A 19,938-nucleotide genomic window follows, 5' to 3' on the forward strand; every position below is an offset into this window, starting at 1 on the left:
GGATATAAAGAAATACAGTAAGAGAACAACAAATGGCCCATGTCATCAGAACTAGAGATTCTGCCTACAGAACTGAGCTTACAAAGGAGTTGGGAAGGAAGGTGCCCTTCGGACGCTGAGGAGGAAAGAAGGCGGTGTGCTGAATGGTGTGGGATGGGAATAATGTATGCATGAAAAGTTTCATCAACAGTATCGTCAATATCATACTGTAATTAAGAAGGCTTAGAAATCTCACCCAAACAAAAAACTCATGCTTTGGTTTTTAACTTATTTCCTGGCCTCCCAAGAAATGTTAGGGGTCTCAGGGGCCCCTTGCGGCACTACTTGGCCACGCAGGTGAGCAGACACAGCCTGAGAAGGCGGAGTGCCGATGCTCAGGAAGCTGGCAGGTGCCAGGGTCGGAACGCAGGTCAGGGACATTCAAGGCATGCCCCTGTACTAGCTCTCTGGCCCATGCTTTTAATAAAAAATTCAACATGAAATTAGCATGTCATATCTTCATAAAATTAGCACAAACCAGAAATTAAAACAAAACAGAAATATTCAAAATAAGCCACACCCCAACTTCAGATCCAACCTAAGTATCTTGTTGTGACCAAACTCTTCTTTTATCCTGACTATATAATTAAAGGACAAAAACTTGCTGCAGATCAGCTCACAGGAAATACTAGTAATTCTGAAGGGGCAAAGCCTTTACTTATAGGGTGTACAACTTCTCAGTCAGGAGTGGACAGGACCATAGAAAACCAGGCATGGAAGGCTCTGACCACTGCTGGCCACCCTCACTGTGGGGGCTAGTCCCCGCTCTTTCACGCGGAACATTTGCTGCTTTCCTTCTCAGAACCTAATTCCTAGTGAGACTCGTGATCTGCTGCCCGTGTGACAGGCACCTGCATAGAGGCCTACGTTTCCTTCACAGCTTTTTTCAGGAACTCAACTGAAATTGCAGGACTTGGATTTCAGTAACTCAATCCACAAGAAAATAAGCCCTAGTAAGTTTGCTGGATGCTTCCCGAGGGCCAAGCAGAGTGCCTTACACAGAAGCAACCAGCAAATGGCTTCTGAATAAATGAACCATAAAGTCAGTGGTATGCAAAGGGCTAGGTAGGAAATCTGGAAGTGAGGAAACTCCTGCAAGCTTGACTCTCGTGTGCCTGGTCAACCGTAGCTCCTTCCGGACCCTCGTACTTCAGCCTGGACTGTTTCATGACCCTCCTCTATGTGGCAGTACTCTAAACTCCTTTCCTGATGCCTGTGACAGCTCAAGTCCAGTCTCACAGATGACACCTTCATGTCTTGACTCTCTAATCTGCGGTTTGCTCCCTGAATAAAATAAGTTATCTTTAGAACTCCCCTCTTCACCAACTGTTCGCCTAAGAATAGGACCGAGTGGGCACTCAAATATTCACCATGGATGACTGCAAGGACACACGTCGGTATTTTCATGAGTGCCAAATAAGGTCAAATTATTAACAGTGCAGTATTCTTGAAAACTAAAATCAACAACTCCCTGCTTTCATCTTTAGGGGTACTGGAAATGGTACGGTAAATAGTATTTCACTCTCATGCTAATTGGTTTCAACATGGTAGTTCAGAGTAGCAATAACAATTATTTTAAAGCACTTTTAAAAAATAAGAAGATAAAATCAAAATACTACCTGAGGTTTCTTCTTTAAGAACTTTGCTGAAAACTTTTTATTTTTTAGTAAGTTAAATTAGTATATACACTTACTAACTGATCCAGATATTCCTTGATTCTCGGCAAGTAAGTGAAAGAACTGATAGCAACCAGGCAACTGAGAACGAAGTCAAAAAGCCGGTAACAAAAGAATGGAATCAGCCAGCCCACTTGATACTGAGGGGGAAAAAAAAAGAACCATGGTATCATATATATGAATTAACAAAATAACACTCAATAATGGTCAAACTCTACAACATAAAAATAAACAATACTCACCGAAATTGCTCCATATACCATCATTGAACTGATTATAAACATTAGGACAGAGACAGCAAATAAAACACAGGCATTATCTAGGAAAACAAGAAAAAAGAAATCTCATTGATTTACTTACATAACAGACAAGATACTATTAAAAGACAGGAAAATCTTTTTAGTTTAGTTTTAAAATATCTGAGTATTTTCAAGATTGGCTATTAAAAAAAAAAATCTAAGCCAAAGAAGCTTTATTTTTTAAAAAGTCTCAACATTAAGTAGTATAGCTTGAGAAATTCACATTTTTTCCGACAAAAAGCATAAAAGTTTATTGCTTTTTACATCATGAGAATAACTTCTTTTTTTTTTTTTTGCTTTTCGGGTCACACCCAGCAACGCACAGAGGTGTTACTCCTGGCTCTGCACTCAGGAATCACCCCTGGCGGTGCTCAGGGGACCATATGGGATGCTGGGAATCGAACCCGGGCCGGCCGCGTGCAAGGCAAACACCCTACCCGCTGTGCTATTGCTCCAGCCCCAAGAATAACTTCTTTATGAGAATAACATTTTAACAACAAAATCTCATCAGTTCATTAATGCATCAATACTGAATTTACAAAGCAAAACCAGGATAAACCCCAAATTTTACTGGAACTACACAGCAAAAACAATACCAGACACATTTTAAAACCAAACACTGAAAACCTTTAAGTATGCAGGAGAGAGGCAGTTCTAAAACTCAGCGGAACCCATATACTGTGTAGACAATGTTGGCTAGTATATTCATACGCTTTTCTGGAGCACGGTAATTCTAACTTTAGAAAAAGAACAGTTCCCAGTTTAATCAGAATCTCTTCCATATTTTCAGTATTGGAGAACGAGCTCATTTTTGCACATCTAAGGGGCAATTTTCATAGAAGACAGACAGAAAATTAAAAGAACTTGCTAGGATCTGGCAGGGGGAAACTCTGAAGTAATATTATATTTTTGGTTTTGGGGCCATGTCCAAACAGCACTCAGAGCCTTCTGCTGGCTCTGTGCTCAAACATCTCTTCTGGCAGTAAATCATGGGACGATATGAGGTGCTGGGGATCAAACTGGGGTAGGAGGAATGCAAGGGAAGACCCTTAAGACCCAACCTCTCCAATCTATACTTTATAACGTTAGTAAGATGTTCTTCTGGTTTAGAAAGGGGGAAAAGGGGACATAAGTGGCAACAATCTGGAAGCAAGAAGATTCCAAGGGAATTTTTCAAAATTCCAAATTTTACTCGATGAATAAAGCAACAGCAACAATTTAAAATGCAATTTAACTCAAGTACAATGTTCATTTTCTACTTATTAACTCACTTCGATTTCTGCGCGTCATTAATGCCAATCAGAACACTTTGCAAATATTACTCTGTGGGCATTTAACAAATATGACAAAGAACAAGTATCCCGTTTATTTACATGTTTATTGTACTGCAGTATTTGTACTGTATTTGCACTATTATGCTGCAACATTTAACTCGGTATCCAGCAACATATATCCGAAATCATTAAGCACTGGTAAGAGTGAAAGCATCGATACACTAATCTGAGTGCATATTACAATTAGGTGTATGTTCATGCAGTAACTCTACGGGAAACTACCCTAACAGTAAGCAGAGTAGAGGGAGGAACCCTTTCTCTAAAATTCAAACTTAAGAAATTAAACGCGTCAGAAGCAGACTCATCATTAAGGAATGCCGCTGCCTGAGGGCAGGGCTCCTCTTCCTGAATGCTCCTCTTCCTACCGCCATAGTCCCCCGCTCTCCTGGGGGAATCTGCTAACTTCTCAATGGAATTCCAGGCATCCAACAACTTAGTAATCTCTGAACAACACCTTTCCTTAATATTCCAATGCGTACATATTCTTTTCCTTTTTGTCTGCATCTTCTTCTACCTATCCTACTGTTATCTCTTTTGGCCTCATCAATTTTTCATGTATCTCTCCCTCTTCTGTCCATCAAACAAAGGCTAGCGTATCTATGCTTTTTAAGAATTCTGTATCACTGTCATCCCATTGCTCATCGATTTGCTCGAGCAGGCACCAGTAACGTCTCCATTGTGAGACGTGTTGTTACTGCTTTTAGCATATCGAATAAGCCACGGGTAGCTTGCCAGCTCTGCCGTGCGGGCGAGAATACTCTTGGTAGCTTGCCGGGCTCTCCAAGGGGCAGAGGAATCGAACCCGGGTCGGCCTTGTTCAAGACAAACGGCCTAACCACTGGGCTATCGCTCCAGCCCCTTTTTCAGAATTATTATCACCTAACTGTAACCTTTCAGGGTCCTTTTCCTCTACCTCTTCCTTACAAACATGTTCACCCAATTCCCTGCCGCAGTCATCCTCAGCCAAAGCTTCTGGGAGACTATCCTCTTTGAATTCTTTAGTGCCATCCTGAAACTGCTTTTCAGAGCAATCTTCACAGCCTCTGGAGTCATCTTCCCCAGACACCTTGACGGGGTCTTCTCCAGACTCCTTGTTGCCACTCTCTTCTCCATCCCCCACCCCCGCCCCCCATCAAGATTCTTCTCTTCAGGATCATTCTTGAGTATCTTTTTAGGTTCACTTTCAGGGATGCTCTTTTTCAGGGATACTCTCTTCAAACAAGTTTTGGGCCACCTCTTCTCCAAATTCTCTTTCAGGGCAGTCTTCTCACTTTCTTCTAACACTCCCCTGGCAGACTGCATCAAATTCTTCGTGAGAGCAACTTCTTCAACCTCTTTGTGGGGGCCTTCTTCTTTCTCAGTAATCCTCTGTGTTCTGTTTTTTAAACCTCTCTCACCCATAGGCTGGGTAAAATGCCTTACTCCAGAAGAGCCAGCCCTTTCGGCAATACCCATGCACTCTACATATGGAGGGTCTCTCCTGAGAGCCTTCCATCCTCTCAGCCTTTCCTCCCTTTCTCCTGAGGCCTCCTCCACCTATTAACCCGTATTTCCATTCCATGCTTCAGCCGTGATCTGAAAGCCACCGAACCACCTCCCATCATTTTCGAATACAGTACCTGGCTTCCCCTGGGTCTCCAAAGGACAGAGGCCAGGCCATCTGGGCGTCTATCAAAGAGCAGGAGCTTCCTGATTTGTCCCAACTTTGAATACTCAAAGATCTTCCCTGATCTCATTCAGTACTAGAGGATTGTCCTCAAAATCTATAGGATAAAACAGATTTTTGATGATCACAACTCGCTCATGGACAAACAGGATGGCCCAGCTCTTCTCAGGTCTCCAATCCAACTGCTTTTGTTGCAGAGGCAATTTCTTCTTGTAGTCTTGGCGCTTCTTTCTCTTCTTCATGGCGTCATATTCCTCTTTCAGTTCAAACTTGGCTACTTCAACATGTAATTTGTAGCCTCTAATTTCCTCTTCATCCAAGTTTCGACGCAAGCTCCACAGACTTCCTCTTCCAGTAACAACAGAGCCCGTCTCCTTTAGATCCCCTTGGTTATCTCTGCAATGCATGACCTTCAATTCCTGTTTGAGGATCTCGCATGATAATGCCAAACCAGAACATGAGCTGATTAAATTCATTTACTGTAAAGTCTGGAGGTAAACCAGACACATACACACTTGTATTTCTGGCTTCCTCAACATGAAACCACCCGGATTCAGTCTTTCTCTTGTCTCCCTTCCTGCTAGGGTCACCGGGTCCCGGGCTTTTCCTCTGCGGGGGTCCCTCTGCAGCCCCCTGGCACTCCCATCTCTCTATCTGCAACAGAACTCGACGCGCCATCGTTAGGGAAGCCGTAATGGGCCCGATGGGTAGCAATGACATCCTCAGTGATGCAGAGGAACCAGGCCCTCCCGTCCGGGTCCCGCTCGTTAGGGGTCTCTGCAGCCTGCGGCCCCCTAACGTATGCTCTAGCTAGGGGAGCTTTCGTGGGGAACACCAGCCGCGGAATCTCTGCACAATTTCTGCATTCGTCACCGCTCATCAGACTCGTCACTGCTCGTCGTTCCTACCCCTCATGTTGTCCACCTAAGCGCGGGGGAGGGTCCGGGAGCGCGAAGAGGCCCGGAGGGTGCTGGCTGCGGGGTACCGGTCCTGGCGGTGCGGTGCTGCCGCGGCTCCGCGCCGGAGGGGGGAGGCGCCGGAAGCGCGACGGCTGTCGCCGACCAATGACTCACCGCGCCCACGGCCACGCAGCCGCACGGCCCACGCCCCCACCCACGCACCACGCCGACCTAGCGGCCACGTCCCCGCCCGCGCAGCCCTGTGTCCATGTCCTCCCAACCCCCACCTGCGCAGCCTCCGGCACCTTCCCTCCACCCACGCCGCCGCACGCTCAGCCCGTGCCCACGTCCCCGCCCACGCAGCCCTGTGCCCACGTCCCCCCAATCCCACCCGCGCAGGCCCCCGCACTCTCCCCCGTCCACGTCTCCGCACCCACCCACGCAGCCCCGTGCCCACGTCCCCCGCGCCCACCGCGGCGCCCTGCCGGGCCCTCTTCGCCCACCGCCTTGCTTTTGCCCCCGTTTAGAAGGGCACGTGCCCGCACTGAGCGCAGAGCCAGGGGGCAGGTCTCTGCCCGTAGCTGAAGAGCCGCGCGAAGCAGACGTCAGTCCAGTCGCCCCGCACCGTGCTATGGTAAGAAACAGGAACTGGGCTTTTCCCGAGGGCGGGCGACACGGCCCACCCCCACCTTCTGCAGGCGGGCTTGCAGGAGGTCAGTTTCCAAGGGGGTGTGGGGGGGCACTAAGCAATCTTTACTTCTGAAAGGGAACCTGGGGGGGGGGAATAAACAATGCCATGAGTGGGTCTTGTGAGATGACTGGAGGGGTAGGCAATTTTTCTGTTGTTTTTTTAACTTCAAGACAGATTTGTAGTAAGGGCAGGATGTAATATACAGCCCCTCTTTGTCTTCGATAAAAGACACAGTTTGAAATTCGGAGCTGTCCATGAACCCCCCTCTCCCTACACGAGCGGTAACACTCACAGTCACCGCTGTCCACTGCAGTCCTCACTGACCCTGGCAGACACTGGCCGGTTTTCTTCTCTTTACAATACGCATGCTCACTAAATTTCTCACATCAATTACTCTCAACAACTCGAAATCATACTTGACAGTGTTTTTAGATAAGCTCTGAATTTAATTAGTGACTTAAGATTAAGAAAATGAAGGACACTGATGGTGATTATTTCAGAAAATTCACATTATCGAGCAAACTTGACTATCACTCAGCAGTGTAAACATCAGTATCCGGAACTGAATTAAGTAAAAGCACACTTAAAATTTGCCTAGGGAAGACAGGATAGGCAAATGGTAAAGTTATCAAGGAAATTCCCACAGCAGCATGCAGAAATCCTTTTAGAGGAAAGAATGCAGATGTAAAATTAAACAGGTACTGTCAAACTTGAGAGTAAAAGATGTCATTTAATCAATTATTTCAATTACGTCCTTTAAGAATCTGTTTTGCAGTGACTGGAAAACTTGCTTGCATGTGTGAGGACCTGGGTTTGATTTCCAGAACATAGACACAACAGACCTTTGTTATGCAAGAATACATGTTACTTTTCAATGTCTTAGAAGTACTGACGTTTTAAAGTGAAGTAGTCCAAGGTGTTCTACTGAAATAATAACAATGCAAGGGGAAACAAAAGGTGACAGGTAAAAAATACATAGAATACCCAGACCTTGCACGCGGCCGGCCCGGGTTCGATCCCCGGCATCCCATATGGTCCCCCAAGCACTGCCAGGAGTAATTCCTGAGTGCAAAGCCAGGAGTAGCCCCCTGAGCATCGCTGGGTGTGACCCAAAAAGGAAAAAAAAAAACATAGAATACCCAGAAAAAAAGAAACTTCCGTATTTGCAAGTCAATATGGTAAACAGATTCCAAGGGCGCAATACCTCATCTGCCCCTCAGGTTTCCACCCTTCATCACATCCAGAAGCGTCTCTATGGAGCCCCTGTGCACTTACCCATGTCAAGTGACCATTAATTACGGTTAAATTTACAAAAATTCAATGAATAGATATCTATAGATATATAGATATATCTCAGAAGTACTGAATATACAGCATTCCCCCCCATTTACAAAGCTGTTCATAATACGATTGTTGCAACACCAGTCCCACCACCAGTGTCCCAAGGGTCCCTGCCATCCCCCAGCCTGTCCCCTGGATGGGCATATAATAAAGTTATTTCAAATTGCTTGCTCCAACAAAACTTAAAAGAAATGGCATGGAATTATCAGAAGAAAAATCAACAGGTCAATCTGTAATGATTAACTGTTAAATGATCTTAACCTAGGTAAATAAGGAAATTCAAATCATTTAATATAGTCTACTTCCTAGTCTCATTTATGTAACTAAGTTTTCAACTCTAGCATCCAAAATATATTGCATTTATGGGGGCCGGAGCGATAGCACAGTGGGTAGGGCATATGCCTTGCACACGGCCGACCCGGGTTCGATCCCCGGCATCCCATATGGTTCCCCAAGCACTGCCAGGAGCAATTCTTGAGTGCAAAGCCAGGAGTAACCCCTGAGCATCGCTGGGTGTGACCCAAAAAGCAAAAAAAAAAAAAAAAAAAAAAAAAAACCTGAGTGCAAAATATATTGCATTTAATTTTATTTTGTACTTTAGCTGATCTTCATTTTCATTTTTTTACTTATTTTATTATCTTTATCTTGTACTTAAGATGATCACTTATTGAGGTGACCACCATCTTTCCTGAGATAAATGAGGCTTCTTTGGGGTTTGTTTTTTGCTTCCTTGGCAACCATGTAAAAAAATAATTTCATATTACTTGGTCCAAAAATAGATTAGCACATAAATCAATAAAAATCAATTTGTGATGATTAATTGCTATACAACCTTTCTTAATCTTGTAGTTTCTTACTCTAGACAACCATATATAATATTAGTGAGTACCATATCCAATACTACATGATGGAAAATTTCTCATGTCCTTTGAAGGAGCTCTTTTAACACTTCTTGTGCCATTTTAAATAATAAACAGGCCATTTTAAATAATAAACATGAAGCTGGTCATCAGGCCAACAATCAGACATTAACGTTAGTATTACATTGGGCCTGCAGGCAAGTCATATTCCAACTTTCAAAGAACTCAAACTAACTGCAATACCGACAGCTAATTTTTTTTTTCTTTTTGGGTCACACCTGGTAATGCACTCAGTAATTACTCCTAGCAATGCTCTGGGGACCATATGGAATGCTGGGAATGGAACCCGGGTCAGCCACGAGCAAGGCAAATGCCCTACCCGCTGTGCTATCACTCCAGCCCTAGCAAGAGCTATTTTTTGTTTTGTTTCTGGGCCACATTTGGCAGTGCTCATGGCTTACTCCTTGCTCAGTGCTCAGGGATCACTCCTGGGAGGCGGCAGGGGACCACAAGGGGTGCTAGGGATGGAACCCACATTGACCGTGTGCAAGGCAAACCCCCTACCTGCTGTACTATCACTCTGGCCCCCTAAGTACTATGTATTTAGGGGTGGGAGGACTGGGCAGGGCAGGCAGTTCAGTGCCAGTGCTTGAAGAGGTGGAGCTGCTCTGTACTTCAGATCCCTGAGTTTCTAGGGACAATTGGGGCTACTCTTGGTGGTACTTGGGGGCCTCAATGACTGCATCCAGCAGCGCGCCCCGGGGGGCAAGCAGTGCCAGAGTTCAAACTGGGGTCACGGAGCTATCCCCTGAGCCCTGAACTATCTATTTATATTTCTTCAGAACAGGGCTTGCACAAAAATATAATAAGGAATGCTTCTCTCTACAGGAGTCACAATCCTGGTGCAGTTTGCAATTAACTGTGACTTCAACCCCGCAGCTCTAGCCAAGGGAGCCAATAATAGAACAGCAGAGTAAGAATCTCAACAGCCACACGTTTCCTTATACTTTACTTGGAGAGACGCATACAAGAAAAAATGCTGACACTAGTAAGTTCTCTAAAATTTACAAGCTCAAATGAAATCTTGTAAATACAAAAACAGACATTGAAAGCTAGATTTTTAAAACAGGAAAACTATTTTGAAAAAAAGAAAATTACAGAGAGATCCTTACGGTATGTTATTGGTATTTTTTCTGTCATATCTGACAAAAAAAATTAATGAATTATACTGTATCTGAGAAAGATAATAAGGAGACTCATTTTTAAAATGCACTTTAAAATGACAGTCTAAACAAGTAAACTATCACTTGTTTTTGTATAACATGTGACACACTGACAGTCACAAAGTTCTATGTGACTCCTAAAAATTGAAATTAGCACTGTGAATAATAATTAATTTGAATTTACAAGCAAAATTTAAAAACAATAAAACCTAAATGGGTCAAAGGAGGTCATATGTGTAATGAAGCTCATAAGTTTTATGTTAAAGGTAATAAGCCTATACTATAAATATGTTTAAGACAGTGAATTATAAACAGACACATGTGAATTGGAAATATTTTTAAGATGAAATTTTTAAAAACTCAATTATGTAGAATTTTACACTGAAAAGTTTAGACATTTTCTGTTCAAACAATAAATTTATAACATAATCTATAATAACATAAATCCTAGTCAGAACTTTCTGTATATTTTTAGACAAAGTTAATAAAAATAGTTCTATTGGGAAATAAATGTTTTTAAAAGAAAATTTGCATTAATGTTCTAGGGATTTTTTAGTCCAACCAAAAAATTATTTTTAGTTCAAATTTATCTTTCTTCATCCAAACAATAAAAATATATTCAGAATGACTGAACAAAGAAATTGCCTAATAGTCAAATGACTCATACTTTATATGTTACTTCAAGACTAATATTTAGTCCATGAGCAAATCACTCATCTACACCTTTAGCTCAAAGGTATTTTTGTTAAGTTCTTCCTTGCCTCTATTCTGTACAGTACCTAAAAGGAGTCAAGGCACCCAGACATAATATTTTTTCTCAAAACCCTCTCGCTAGTACATTACATTCTCTGGCTAAAAATTAGTCCCTTATAATGCTCCCCGCATATCTTTGAAAATCTACAAGAACGCTTTTCTGTCTTAACAAATATAGTAACTTAAACATAATTCAATCAACCCTCCTCTACATAGCAAGTGTGTACGTGTATAATTAGTACAAGATGTTTTAGACTAGAACATACCAGCCATTCTCTCAGAGGAGTAGTAATTACCAATGACTTCATACTGAATGTTGACAGCGGGCATGGAGTTTGGATGAGTTACTTCCACAGTCAGCAAGATTGCCATCAACAGGTTCACCACCTGAGAAAGGTAACATTTCGTCATTTATTTTAACTATAAGTAAGGGCTCGGGTCCTCCGCACAATCTTAACTGTCTTCTCTTAAAATAGTTTTACTTGAAGTAATAAAGAAATGAAGTAAAAGACAAAAAAAATACACAGATAAAGATACATTAAAGACATATTGTAAAAGATACATATTATTTCATTATTTATAAACAATGTTAATCATTTCAAAGAGATTTTTACTGATTCTGTGCCAACAGTATTAATTTAACAGAATAAAACAGTACAATTAAAAATAAGGGATCATTACCAAATGCTCAGGCACATCTTTATTGATGTTAATTCCAAATTTGAGTAAGAAAAAGCTTGAGTTCATCAGTGTAACTATCCAACAGATAAATATATTGACTCATCAGAAAAGCCTTGAAAACACCCTCCAAAGTTTCTATCCAGTATCAAGAGAACTATTTCCTCTTAAACTAAACTAAAAGGCTCAAAAGACTTCCCAAGATTTAGCTTTTGTTATTAAACTTTCATCTACTGGTCTTAAGATGATCTGCTTCCTTTTCTGAAGTTGTTCTCCTTACATCCGAAGGCAGTTATCTGGTGTCTCCAAATATTGTCTATTCTGAAATAAATATTTAGACATTTAAGCCATTTTTCTAACTGGCTTATTTTCCAGCTGTATCCTCACTGCACTGTTCACACACAAGCTTGTCTGTATCATATACTATTAAAAGTTAAGAGCAACCTGGTCAGAGCACAGCAAGCCTGCAGTTCCCACCTCTGAGCTAACACTTCAGGCAGAAAAACCTGGGGTTGTACTGGCTTCATGCATGTTTCTATCACTTGGAGTAACTACTCCCTGAAACTTCCAATGCTTTTCCACATTTGATCCTGCATAGCTATGCTCTGTACATGTAGTTGGATTCAGACAGAATTTGGATATATGCCCTTGTAAAGGCAATTGAATTTTACCATATCACCTTATCACAGTCTGCCTGAGTCAAGATTCTGACATTTTACAGATTTATTTTCTCTATCAGCTTCCCACTCTGGAAAACAAGATCAGCACTGCGATCAGTATCCCCATCTAAACCATTAGCAAAAAAAAAAAAAAAAAAAAAAAAACTGGGCTGAGGACCAAGCTGCCAGAGGTTGACCGACTCCCATTAATCAACAACCTTTTTTTTTTTTTTTTTTTTTTGCTTTTTGGGTCACACCCGGCAATGCACAGGGGTCATTCCTGGCTCATGCACTCAGGAATTAGCCCTGGCGGTGCTCAGGGGACCATATGGGATGCTGGGATTTGAACCCGGGTCGGCCGCGTGCAAGGCAAACGCCCCACCCGCTGTGCTATCACTCCAGCCCCAATCAACAACCTTTAAGAAACCTTCTTTACCTGGTCTAAAGGAACATCTTGAGACTTGAAACATCCTACTGACATCCCATCATAGTATCAGGTGAGCCTGGCTAACTTACTAGTGTTATTAACTACTTGTAAAGGAAATTTGAAAGGAAAATTAGACTTATCTGATGAGCCTCTGGCGGTTAGTGACTGCTGGTGGTATCCTAATTGACACATCACTATTTATATGCTCAAAATCAGACCCAGGAATGTTTCTGTATAGAAATCTCACCCATGTGTCCCTATCTAAAATTCACACAATCTTCTCCCTGTGGTGAAAAATCACTTTCAATGGGTCAATAGCTGCATTGATTGTGCAGCTCTCTGGTACAGTTTCTGAAAGGTTAAGTTAATCAGTTGAAAGCAATTTGCATTTTTAAGACAAGCAAACCCCAGGCTGGAGACAGCACAGCGGGTAGGCTGCTTGTCTTGGGTTAGATCCCAGCATCACCATGGTCTCCTAAGCCAGCCAGGAGTGACCCCTGAACACAGCCAGGATTAAGCACAGCCGGTGTACCCCCAAAACAAAAAAGGCAGACCAATATTTTAACTTTAAATGGGCTTAGATGATCTAAAACCAGAGCCACAGTAATAAACACAAAATTGATTTACACCAAGGGCATTATATATAACTTTAATATGGATGTTTGTGTGTCTATAAAATTTTCCTACTCCTTATACTTTTATTAAGTAATATTACCAAAGCCCATTCACAGTTAGAGAAACTAAGTGTCAGGAAGTAAATAATGTGTTAATTTTTTTGGAACTGAGAGAGAATACAGCCAGACAGCTACAAATCTGGTTCTTTTTGTGGCATCTAGCTCAGCGCCACGGGATTACATGTAACCATCCCTAAGCAACTCTTATTTTGTGGTCTTTCCAAAAGAAACAATTTTTATCTATAGTTATAAAATGTTTATACTTTACTCCAAACAAAAATGTTCAGTAACATGCCTTTTCCTTGCATTGCTGGAAGGCGGGGCACTTTCAGCTCTTGAAAGGTTTTACTAGAGACAATCCATTTGGTAGGTGGCTCCCTAGCTGATGGCTGAAGAGTAGGGGAAGAGCCGGGGACCCAGAGTCACACCAGATACGTGACCGAGCCTTATGAGCCTCGACAGCTGGGTGATGGTGCTGGTGGCACCAGAGGCCACCACGGCTATACTTGGCAGTGACTGGGAGTGGGTGGGAGGGAGGATATCTGGTGCCAGGGATCAAATTCAGGTCCTTGCAAGCAATGCTTTGAACTGTGTCCCCAGCTCTGTGGCTGTTGATTTACAGTCCATTTTTAATGCAATGGGTTTAAGTGTACAAGTTAGTAAATGTTAGGTAGTTAAGGATATGTACATAAATTAATACAATTAGGTGAATTAATAAGTGAACAAACAAATATATCCACTGAAACACTAAACATTCTGTGTATGAATTCAGTTCGAAATCAATTCAGCATATTGGTCTCTAATATGCTCACGTAATTAAAATGCTCTGAGCAATACAGAAAAGCAAACAACTCAATAATTGAAGGAAATGATATAGCACAAGCATTTAGAGCTGAAATTATATGTATGTTCTTTCTTAAGTTTATCACATAAGCTTTTTTAAATGCCTTATTCTCTTCCATAGTAAATCACACTCATCCATACTTCTAGTTTTAATGACACTTCAAATCTAACGTCACTGCATCATACCCCCAAATATGAAACATAAATCATCAATCAGCTGAAAGGACCAAGAAGTAAAATAGATTTTAGCAACTACTCCATTACAAGCTCAATTTTTTTATTTCATTATATTCTATTAGGTCACTATTATTTCTTTAAAAATTAACTCTAATTATTCATCTGGAAAATCCATTCCTATGACCTGTAGACATCACTGGGCAACTATGAAACTGAGTTTTTTACCTCTTTTGTTTGTTTGGGCCACCTAGCAGTGCTCAGAGCTTACTGACAGGGCTCGGGGGACCACATTGGGAGACAGGCATTGAACCCAGGTTGGCCATACACAAGGCAAGTGCTGTATCCGCCATGCTATCTCCAGCTTCACCATTTACTTTTGATTATGAATGATATTTCTAAGTACCTGTTTCAAAAACATATACAGCTTTATAGTCTTACATCATAAAAATTCTCTGAAATTAGTCATTACTACCAACAATTACAAGCCACTTATTCCTTAATTTATTTTTCCTAAATTATGTCAAGGTAAACAAAAATCGTAATAAAAATCATGATTTAGGGGGCTGGAGCAATAGCACAGCGGGTAGGGCGTTTGCCTTGCACGTGGCCGACCCAGGTTCGATTCCCAGCATCCCATATGGTCCCCCAGTGTAGGGAGCCAGAGCACATGGAGCAAAGATGGCGCCGACATCCGGCTGCCCTAGGTGGTAAAACAAAGCAAAGATGGCGCCGACTCCGGCTGCCCTAGGTAATAAATAACCTCCAGAGCGCGGGCCCCGGCATCGCCCCCCATGGGGTGATTGGAAGGCAGCCAACTGGCGAGCAACACGTCAAGAAGTGAGGGGTCTTCTCTATAAAAAGGGTATCGCTCTGAGGGTCGGGGCCTTCCTCCCCCATTTGTGTAAGTGTGGAGATCTCCAATAAACTGCTGCAGAAGGACCCTCAACCGGTGTCGTCTCTCTTTGCTGGCAAAGGGAAACTGCGACAACGCGATTAACAACTGGTGCCGAAACCCGGGACGCCGGGTAAGTTTCATTCGCACCTTGGGGAAGGCCCCTTCGTTCCGAAGGGAGGGTTCAGAACTGCAGCACGGGATGCCTCGGAGAGGCAGACTATAAGTCTGTCAGAAACCGAGGGGTGCCTCGGAGAGGCAGACTATAAGTCTGTCAGAAACCGAGGGGTGCCTCGGAGAGGCAGACTATAAGTCTGTCAGAAACCGAGGGGTGACTCGGAGAGGCAGACTACAAGTCTGTCAGAAACCGAGGGGTGACTCGGAGAGGCAGACTATAAGTCTGTCAGAAACCGAGGGGTGACTCGGAGAGGCAGACTACAAGTCTGTCAGAAACCGAGGGGTGACTCGGAGAGGCAGACTATAAGTCTGTCAGAAACCGAGGGGTGGCTCGGAGAGGCAGACTACGGCCTGATTTCGTTGCCAGAGGTATGCCTGAGACCTAGGGGGTGGCAGCATTCCTTGTCCTCTTTCTGAGTATTGTGCTTTTGTTCTGCTTCTGCTGTTGGGACGTTGCCGCCGCACGTCAGCCTGACGTAGATAAGCAGCCGTGCTTGGCGGACTGAGGGCTCGGGAATACGGTCCCAACCATCATGGGGACCGTGCAATCTGTGCAGGAGACGCTTAACGATCTCCTCCGTCAGAGGGACATTCGTATTGCCCGCCGGACACTGCACAGTTTTGTTAAGGAAGTAGACCGTGTTGCTCCATGGTATGCGGTCTCCGGGTCCCTTACCCTCCGTTGTTGGAACAAGCTAGGGAAGGACCTAGATGCAGAACATAAGAAGGGCACGTTAAGAAATGGCACTAAGGCTATATGGAAGATGGTCAAAAACTGTTTAGAGGATGAGGCTTGTTCCCTGGTCGTCAGTGAGACTCGGCAAATTTTAGAAAAGGTCCAGGATAGTCTGTCAGAAACCGAGCGGTCGGAAAGATTAAGCGCGCATGAAAGGGTACCCGGGATTAAGAGAAAAAAATTGCCCGATGATAGAGGCAAGGGCGAGGGAAGGGGGAGGGGAAAGTCCTCACCCCTCGCATTTGTAACAAAGGAAAAAGGACCGCCCGGAGGGGGCGAGAATGAGACGGGAGAGGAGGAGGCCACACCTCCCCCCACAGTTTGCGTACTTGCAACAAAGGAAAAAAGACCGCCCGGAGAGGGCGAGAATGAGGCGGGAGAGGAGGAGGCCACACCTCCCCCCACAGTTTACACAACTTGCTCTAGGCCGGGTGGGCCAAGGAAAATCTATCCTTGGGGGGATATGGCTGCAGCCAGCCTGAAACCCAAACAGAGCTCTTCAGAAGACTCCCTTTCGAGTTCTGAAGAAGAGCAAATTCTAGACCAGGAAGCGGCATGCTACAAAGCGGCACACCGCTACGAAGCGGCACGCTATCGCCCCCCTGACCTCTGTAATCGAAACCGAAGCAGCAGAGCGCACTTACCGCGCCCCGTACCCTCGGCTCCCCCACCCCCGCCGTACGCACGGGGGACGGAAGGAGCCCATGCATCCCAAACATCGTTACTTTCTGCTGACCTGTATAAGCAGATGAGACTAGCCTTTCCTGTCTTTGAGGGAGATGGGAATGGAAGAGTTCATGCTCAGGTAGAATTCAATCAGATTAAAGAGTTGGCAGAAGTGGTCAGAAAATATGGGGCAAATGCCAATTATACCATTTCCCTACTTGAAAGACTGGCCCGGGATAGGATGACCCCCCCCCCTTTTTGCCTCTAGATTGCTAGCTTCTTATTAGAAAGAGCCGGATGTACATTGTAGCAACCCCATTGTCAGGGGGACAAGACCAAAGGTAATGTGGACTCCCGTAGGGCAGGTTTAAGAATTTCTGTGTGAATGTACTGCGTTGGGTGCGCACCGGAATGAAAGAGGACCGGTCCGAATGAGTGCAGGAGTGTGATTTGCGCGAGTGCCTTTAGTGTGTGTGTATATTTGTCTCATTATATTTCTCTTAGTTATGCTTATTATTATCAGCAGAGAAGTCAGGAAAATGCAAGATCATGTGGTTGAGTGTTTAATAATATCAGGAATGAAAAAGAGTGTCACTAAGGTGGCCTATCCACCTCAGAAGTAGTCTTGATCTTAAAATTGTAACATCTGACAACTTAGGTTTCAACAACTTTGCCATGGATTGTTTTGCCGGCTTATATCAACAAAAGCGCTTTCTTGACCCGTTTTTAACAAGCAGGAAACTGGCTGGTCAGACAGAGAAACGGGGAGCAATGTTCCCAATCGGCCGACAGGGCTCAATTTGCCCTGGGGACTGCTCTTTCCTTTCTCTGTCTATCAGTTTTTCTCCCTGCCGTTTTTGAAGGGTCAGATTGATCGATCAACTGCAAATGTGTGCATGTGTAGTGGTGTTTTTTAGTCAGTTCATTGTCTGTCTGTCTGTCTGACTGTCTGTCTGTCTGTCTGTCTGTCTGTCTGTCTGTCTGTGGAACACTCGAGTGTTAGAGCTAGTTTGAAGTCATTAATTCTTAGAACTGAGCAAACAAAATCAAGGGAGTCAGGGTGATATGTAGTCCAGCAATTTAAAAGATTTAGGTATCTTTGGAACTTGTTAGATCAGGTTAAACAAAGATTTCTAATTAGAATGTGGCGCCTACAACGAAATTGAAATTTTTAGTCTAAATTTCTTATTGGAAGAACATAATAGTTATTAACAGTTGAAATTCTTTTGAATTCCAGTATCTGTACTATCTAGAAAAAGCTACAGAACTAGAGCCAGAAAACTAAAAAGTGAAATAACAATTCAGAGGATGCAAGGCTTTATCTTACAAGCCTCAGCTAATTTTAATGAAAAATTTAGCTGTTTTTAAAGCAACAGAGGTATAGAAACCACCAAAATAGACAAAGTTTTCTTATGTTTCCATAAACATTGATGGTCTGAGTTTTTTTTTTTTTTTTTCTTTCTTTCTGTGCTAAAATCAAAGGTTGGTTTAAAAAATAAATAAATAAATAAATAAATAAAGGGGGGGTGGAGGCTCTCTCTCTGTATTTGAAAGGATGTCTGTATGGTGGACTTGTTTAAAGTTAGAAAGCTCATGGTTTGAACTAACTAAGGTACGAGAACTATTGAACTTAAGTCAAAGAAGGTTTTACTGTGTTTCACAAAAATTGATGGTCCAGAGGTCTTATGCTAGAATACCAATGTATATGTTTGTATCTGCACTGGATTAGAATTATTTGACCTAGAGAATCTTGTGAGTTGAAATAACTGATATATGAAAACAGGCTCAAAAAGTAATGCTTAGGTTTAAAATATTATTTTCTAGAGTTGCAATATTGGTTGAAAAACTTATCGTACCTGTGTTTTATTAGATCTCTGAGATTTCCGGTAACAAAACTTTTTAAAGCTACTTAGCTCAGGGTAATGAAGGGTTAATCTTAGATGTCAGTTTGAGAGATTTTTTTTTAAAGATTTTCCCTGGGTCTACCCATCCCCCTGCTTTTCCAGCTCAGCAGGCTCTGCCTCAGTCGGACTGGATATGCAGACCCTCCCTCAACAATGAATTCTAATTACAGGTTTGCCCAGAAAATAAGACTTGCTAATCGGGTTTCTTAACTCTTCCAGGTATCTGGTTCTTGCAACTTTGTGAATGAGAAAGGGTCTGGGAAAACAATTGATTCTTATGTTCGCATTAAAATCTGACAAACACACAAAAAAGAAATAGTGTGAAACCCCTTGTAGGAGGAAAAGTCTATGCTTATATTTTAACAGATAACACCTACTATGTACTCTGGGTCCTGCTATGGCTTGGCTTCATCTGGAGTAAACTTCATTTTCCTGATAAAGACCCCAAACCACCTCAAACAGACCTCAGCTGGAAGTCACAAGGAAATCTGAGGAAGAAAGAACAGGCCGAATTGGCCTGAGGACTTAGTCTGGGTTTTACGGTACCAACCTTATCCTGAACCTAGAGAACTTTGTATGCAAGTGTGAGATCCTTAATGTTTTACGGTAATCTATGAGTGTTTTAATCTTTTTATTTGTGTTTTCCTAGAAATCAGAATTCTAAGATGTCTCCTGGTTAATTTCTAATGTGGAGTGAACCTTTGCCCAATGAATATGTTGTAAGAACTTTAGTTGTGAGCATCTTTAAAGTTGTTGAATATCTATAGAACTGACCTAATGCTTTTGAAATAACACTGAAAGTAGTTTTGTCATGTTAAATGAAATGATTGGTAACTATTGTCTAAATTGGGAGATTATGTTGTACTAAGTTCAGTAAAATAAAAGTTTAAACTTATGGGATGACTATAAGGAATATAGATGTATGTCTTAAGTCAGAAAGATAATGGATGCAGATATCATCAGTTGAAAAAAGGCAAGGAATCCTGTTAAAGTGAAGTTGATTTTGAAATGAGTTGAAGGAAAGTTACAGGACAGAATAAATATAGAGGAATGTGTAGAAGGTTTGAAGTTGTGTTTGAAGGAAAGAAATTGATCACTGTTTTAAGAAACTCTTTAAATCTCATGCGGAATTGTTCTGGACTCCCAGTACAGTGCTCTTATTAATGGGAAGTCAAGGTTTTCAACATGGAATTGAATGGGTTAAACATGATGTAAATTGTACACTTTTCCTCTACAGATTTTAGCTTCTTTGACTAGGACCCACAACAAATGGGTGTGTTGCATCTCACTGTGAGTAAAGTGAAATGTTTGCTTTTCTCTTCTT

General features: G+C 42.6%; 2 protein-coding genes across 2 annotated transcripts in view; both read right to left on the minus strand.

Annotated features, from left to right (window-relative positions):
- Window positions 1-19,938, minus strand: part of LAPTM4A (lysosomal protein transmembrane 4 alpha) — a 33,155-nt gene that overhangs the window by 4,653 nt on the left and 8,564 nt on the right. Inside the window, exons 2-4 of the mRNA XM_055122547.1 lie at window positions 11,048-11,168; window positions 1,958-2,034; window positions 1,733-1,855 (exon numbers count right to left, since the gene is read on the minus strand). Coding sequence (XP_054978522.1) covers window positions 1,733-1,855; window positions 1,958-2,034; window positions 11,048-11,168 — 321 coding nt within the window. The remainder of the gene's footprint in view (window positions 1-1,732; window positions 1,856-1,957; window positions 2,035-11,047; window positions 11,169-19,938) is intronic.
- LOC129400033 (HIV Tat-specific factor 1-like) lies at window positions 4,815-5,844 on the minus strand. The gene has a single exon (XM_055122546.1). It carries the CDS (start codon window positions 5,488-5,490, stop codon window positions 5,062-5,064), a length of 429 nt encoding a protein of 142 aa, XP_054978521.1. The 5' UTR covers window positions 5,491-5,844; the 3' UTR covers window positions 4,815-5,061.

The sequence above is a fragment of the Sorex araneus genome, chromosome X (genome assembly GCF_027595985.1).
Source record: "Sorex araneus isolate mSorAra2 chromosome X, mSorAra2.pri, whole genome shotgun sequence".
NCBI classification, from domain to species: domain Eukaryota; kingdom Metazoa; phylum Chordata; class Mammalia; order Eulipotyphla; family Soricidae; genus Sorex; species Sorex araneus.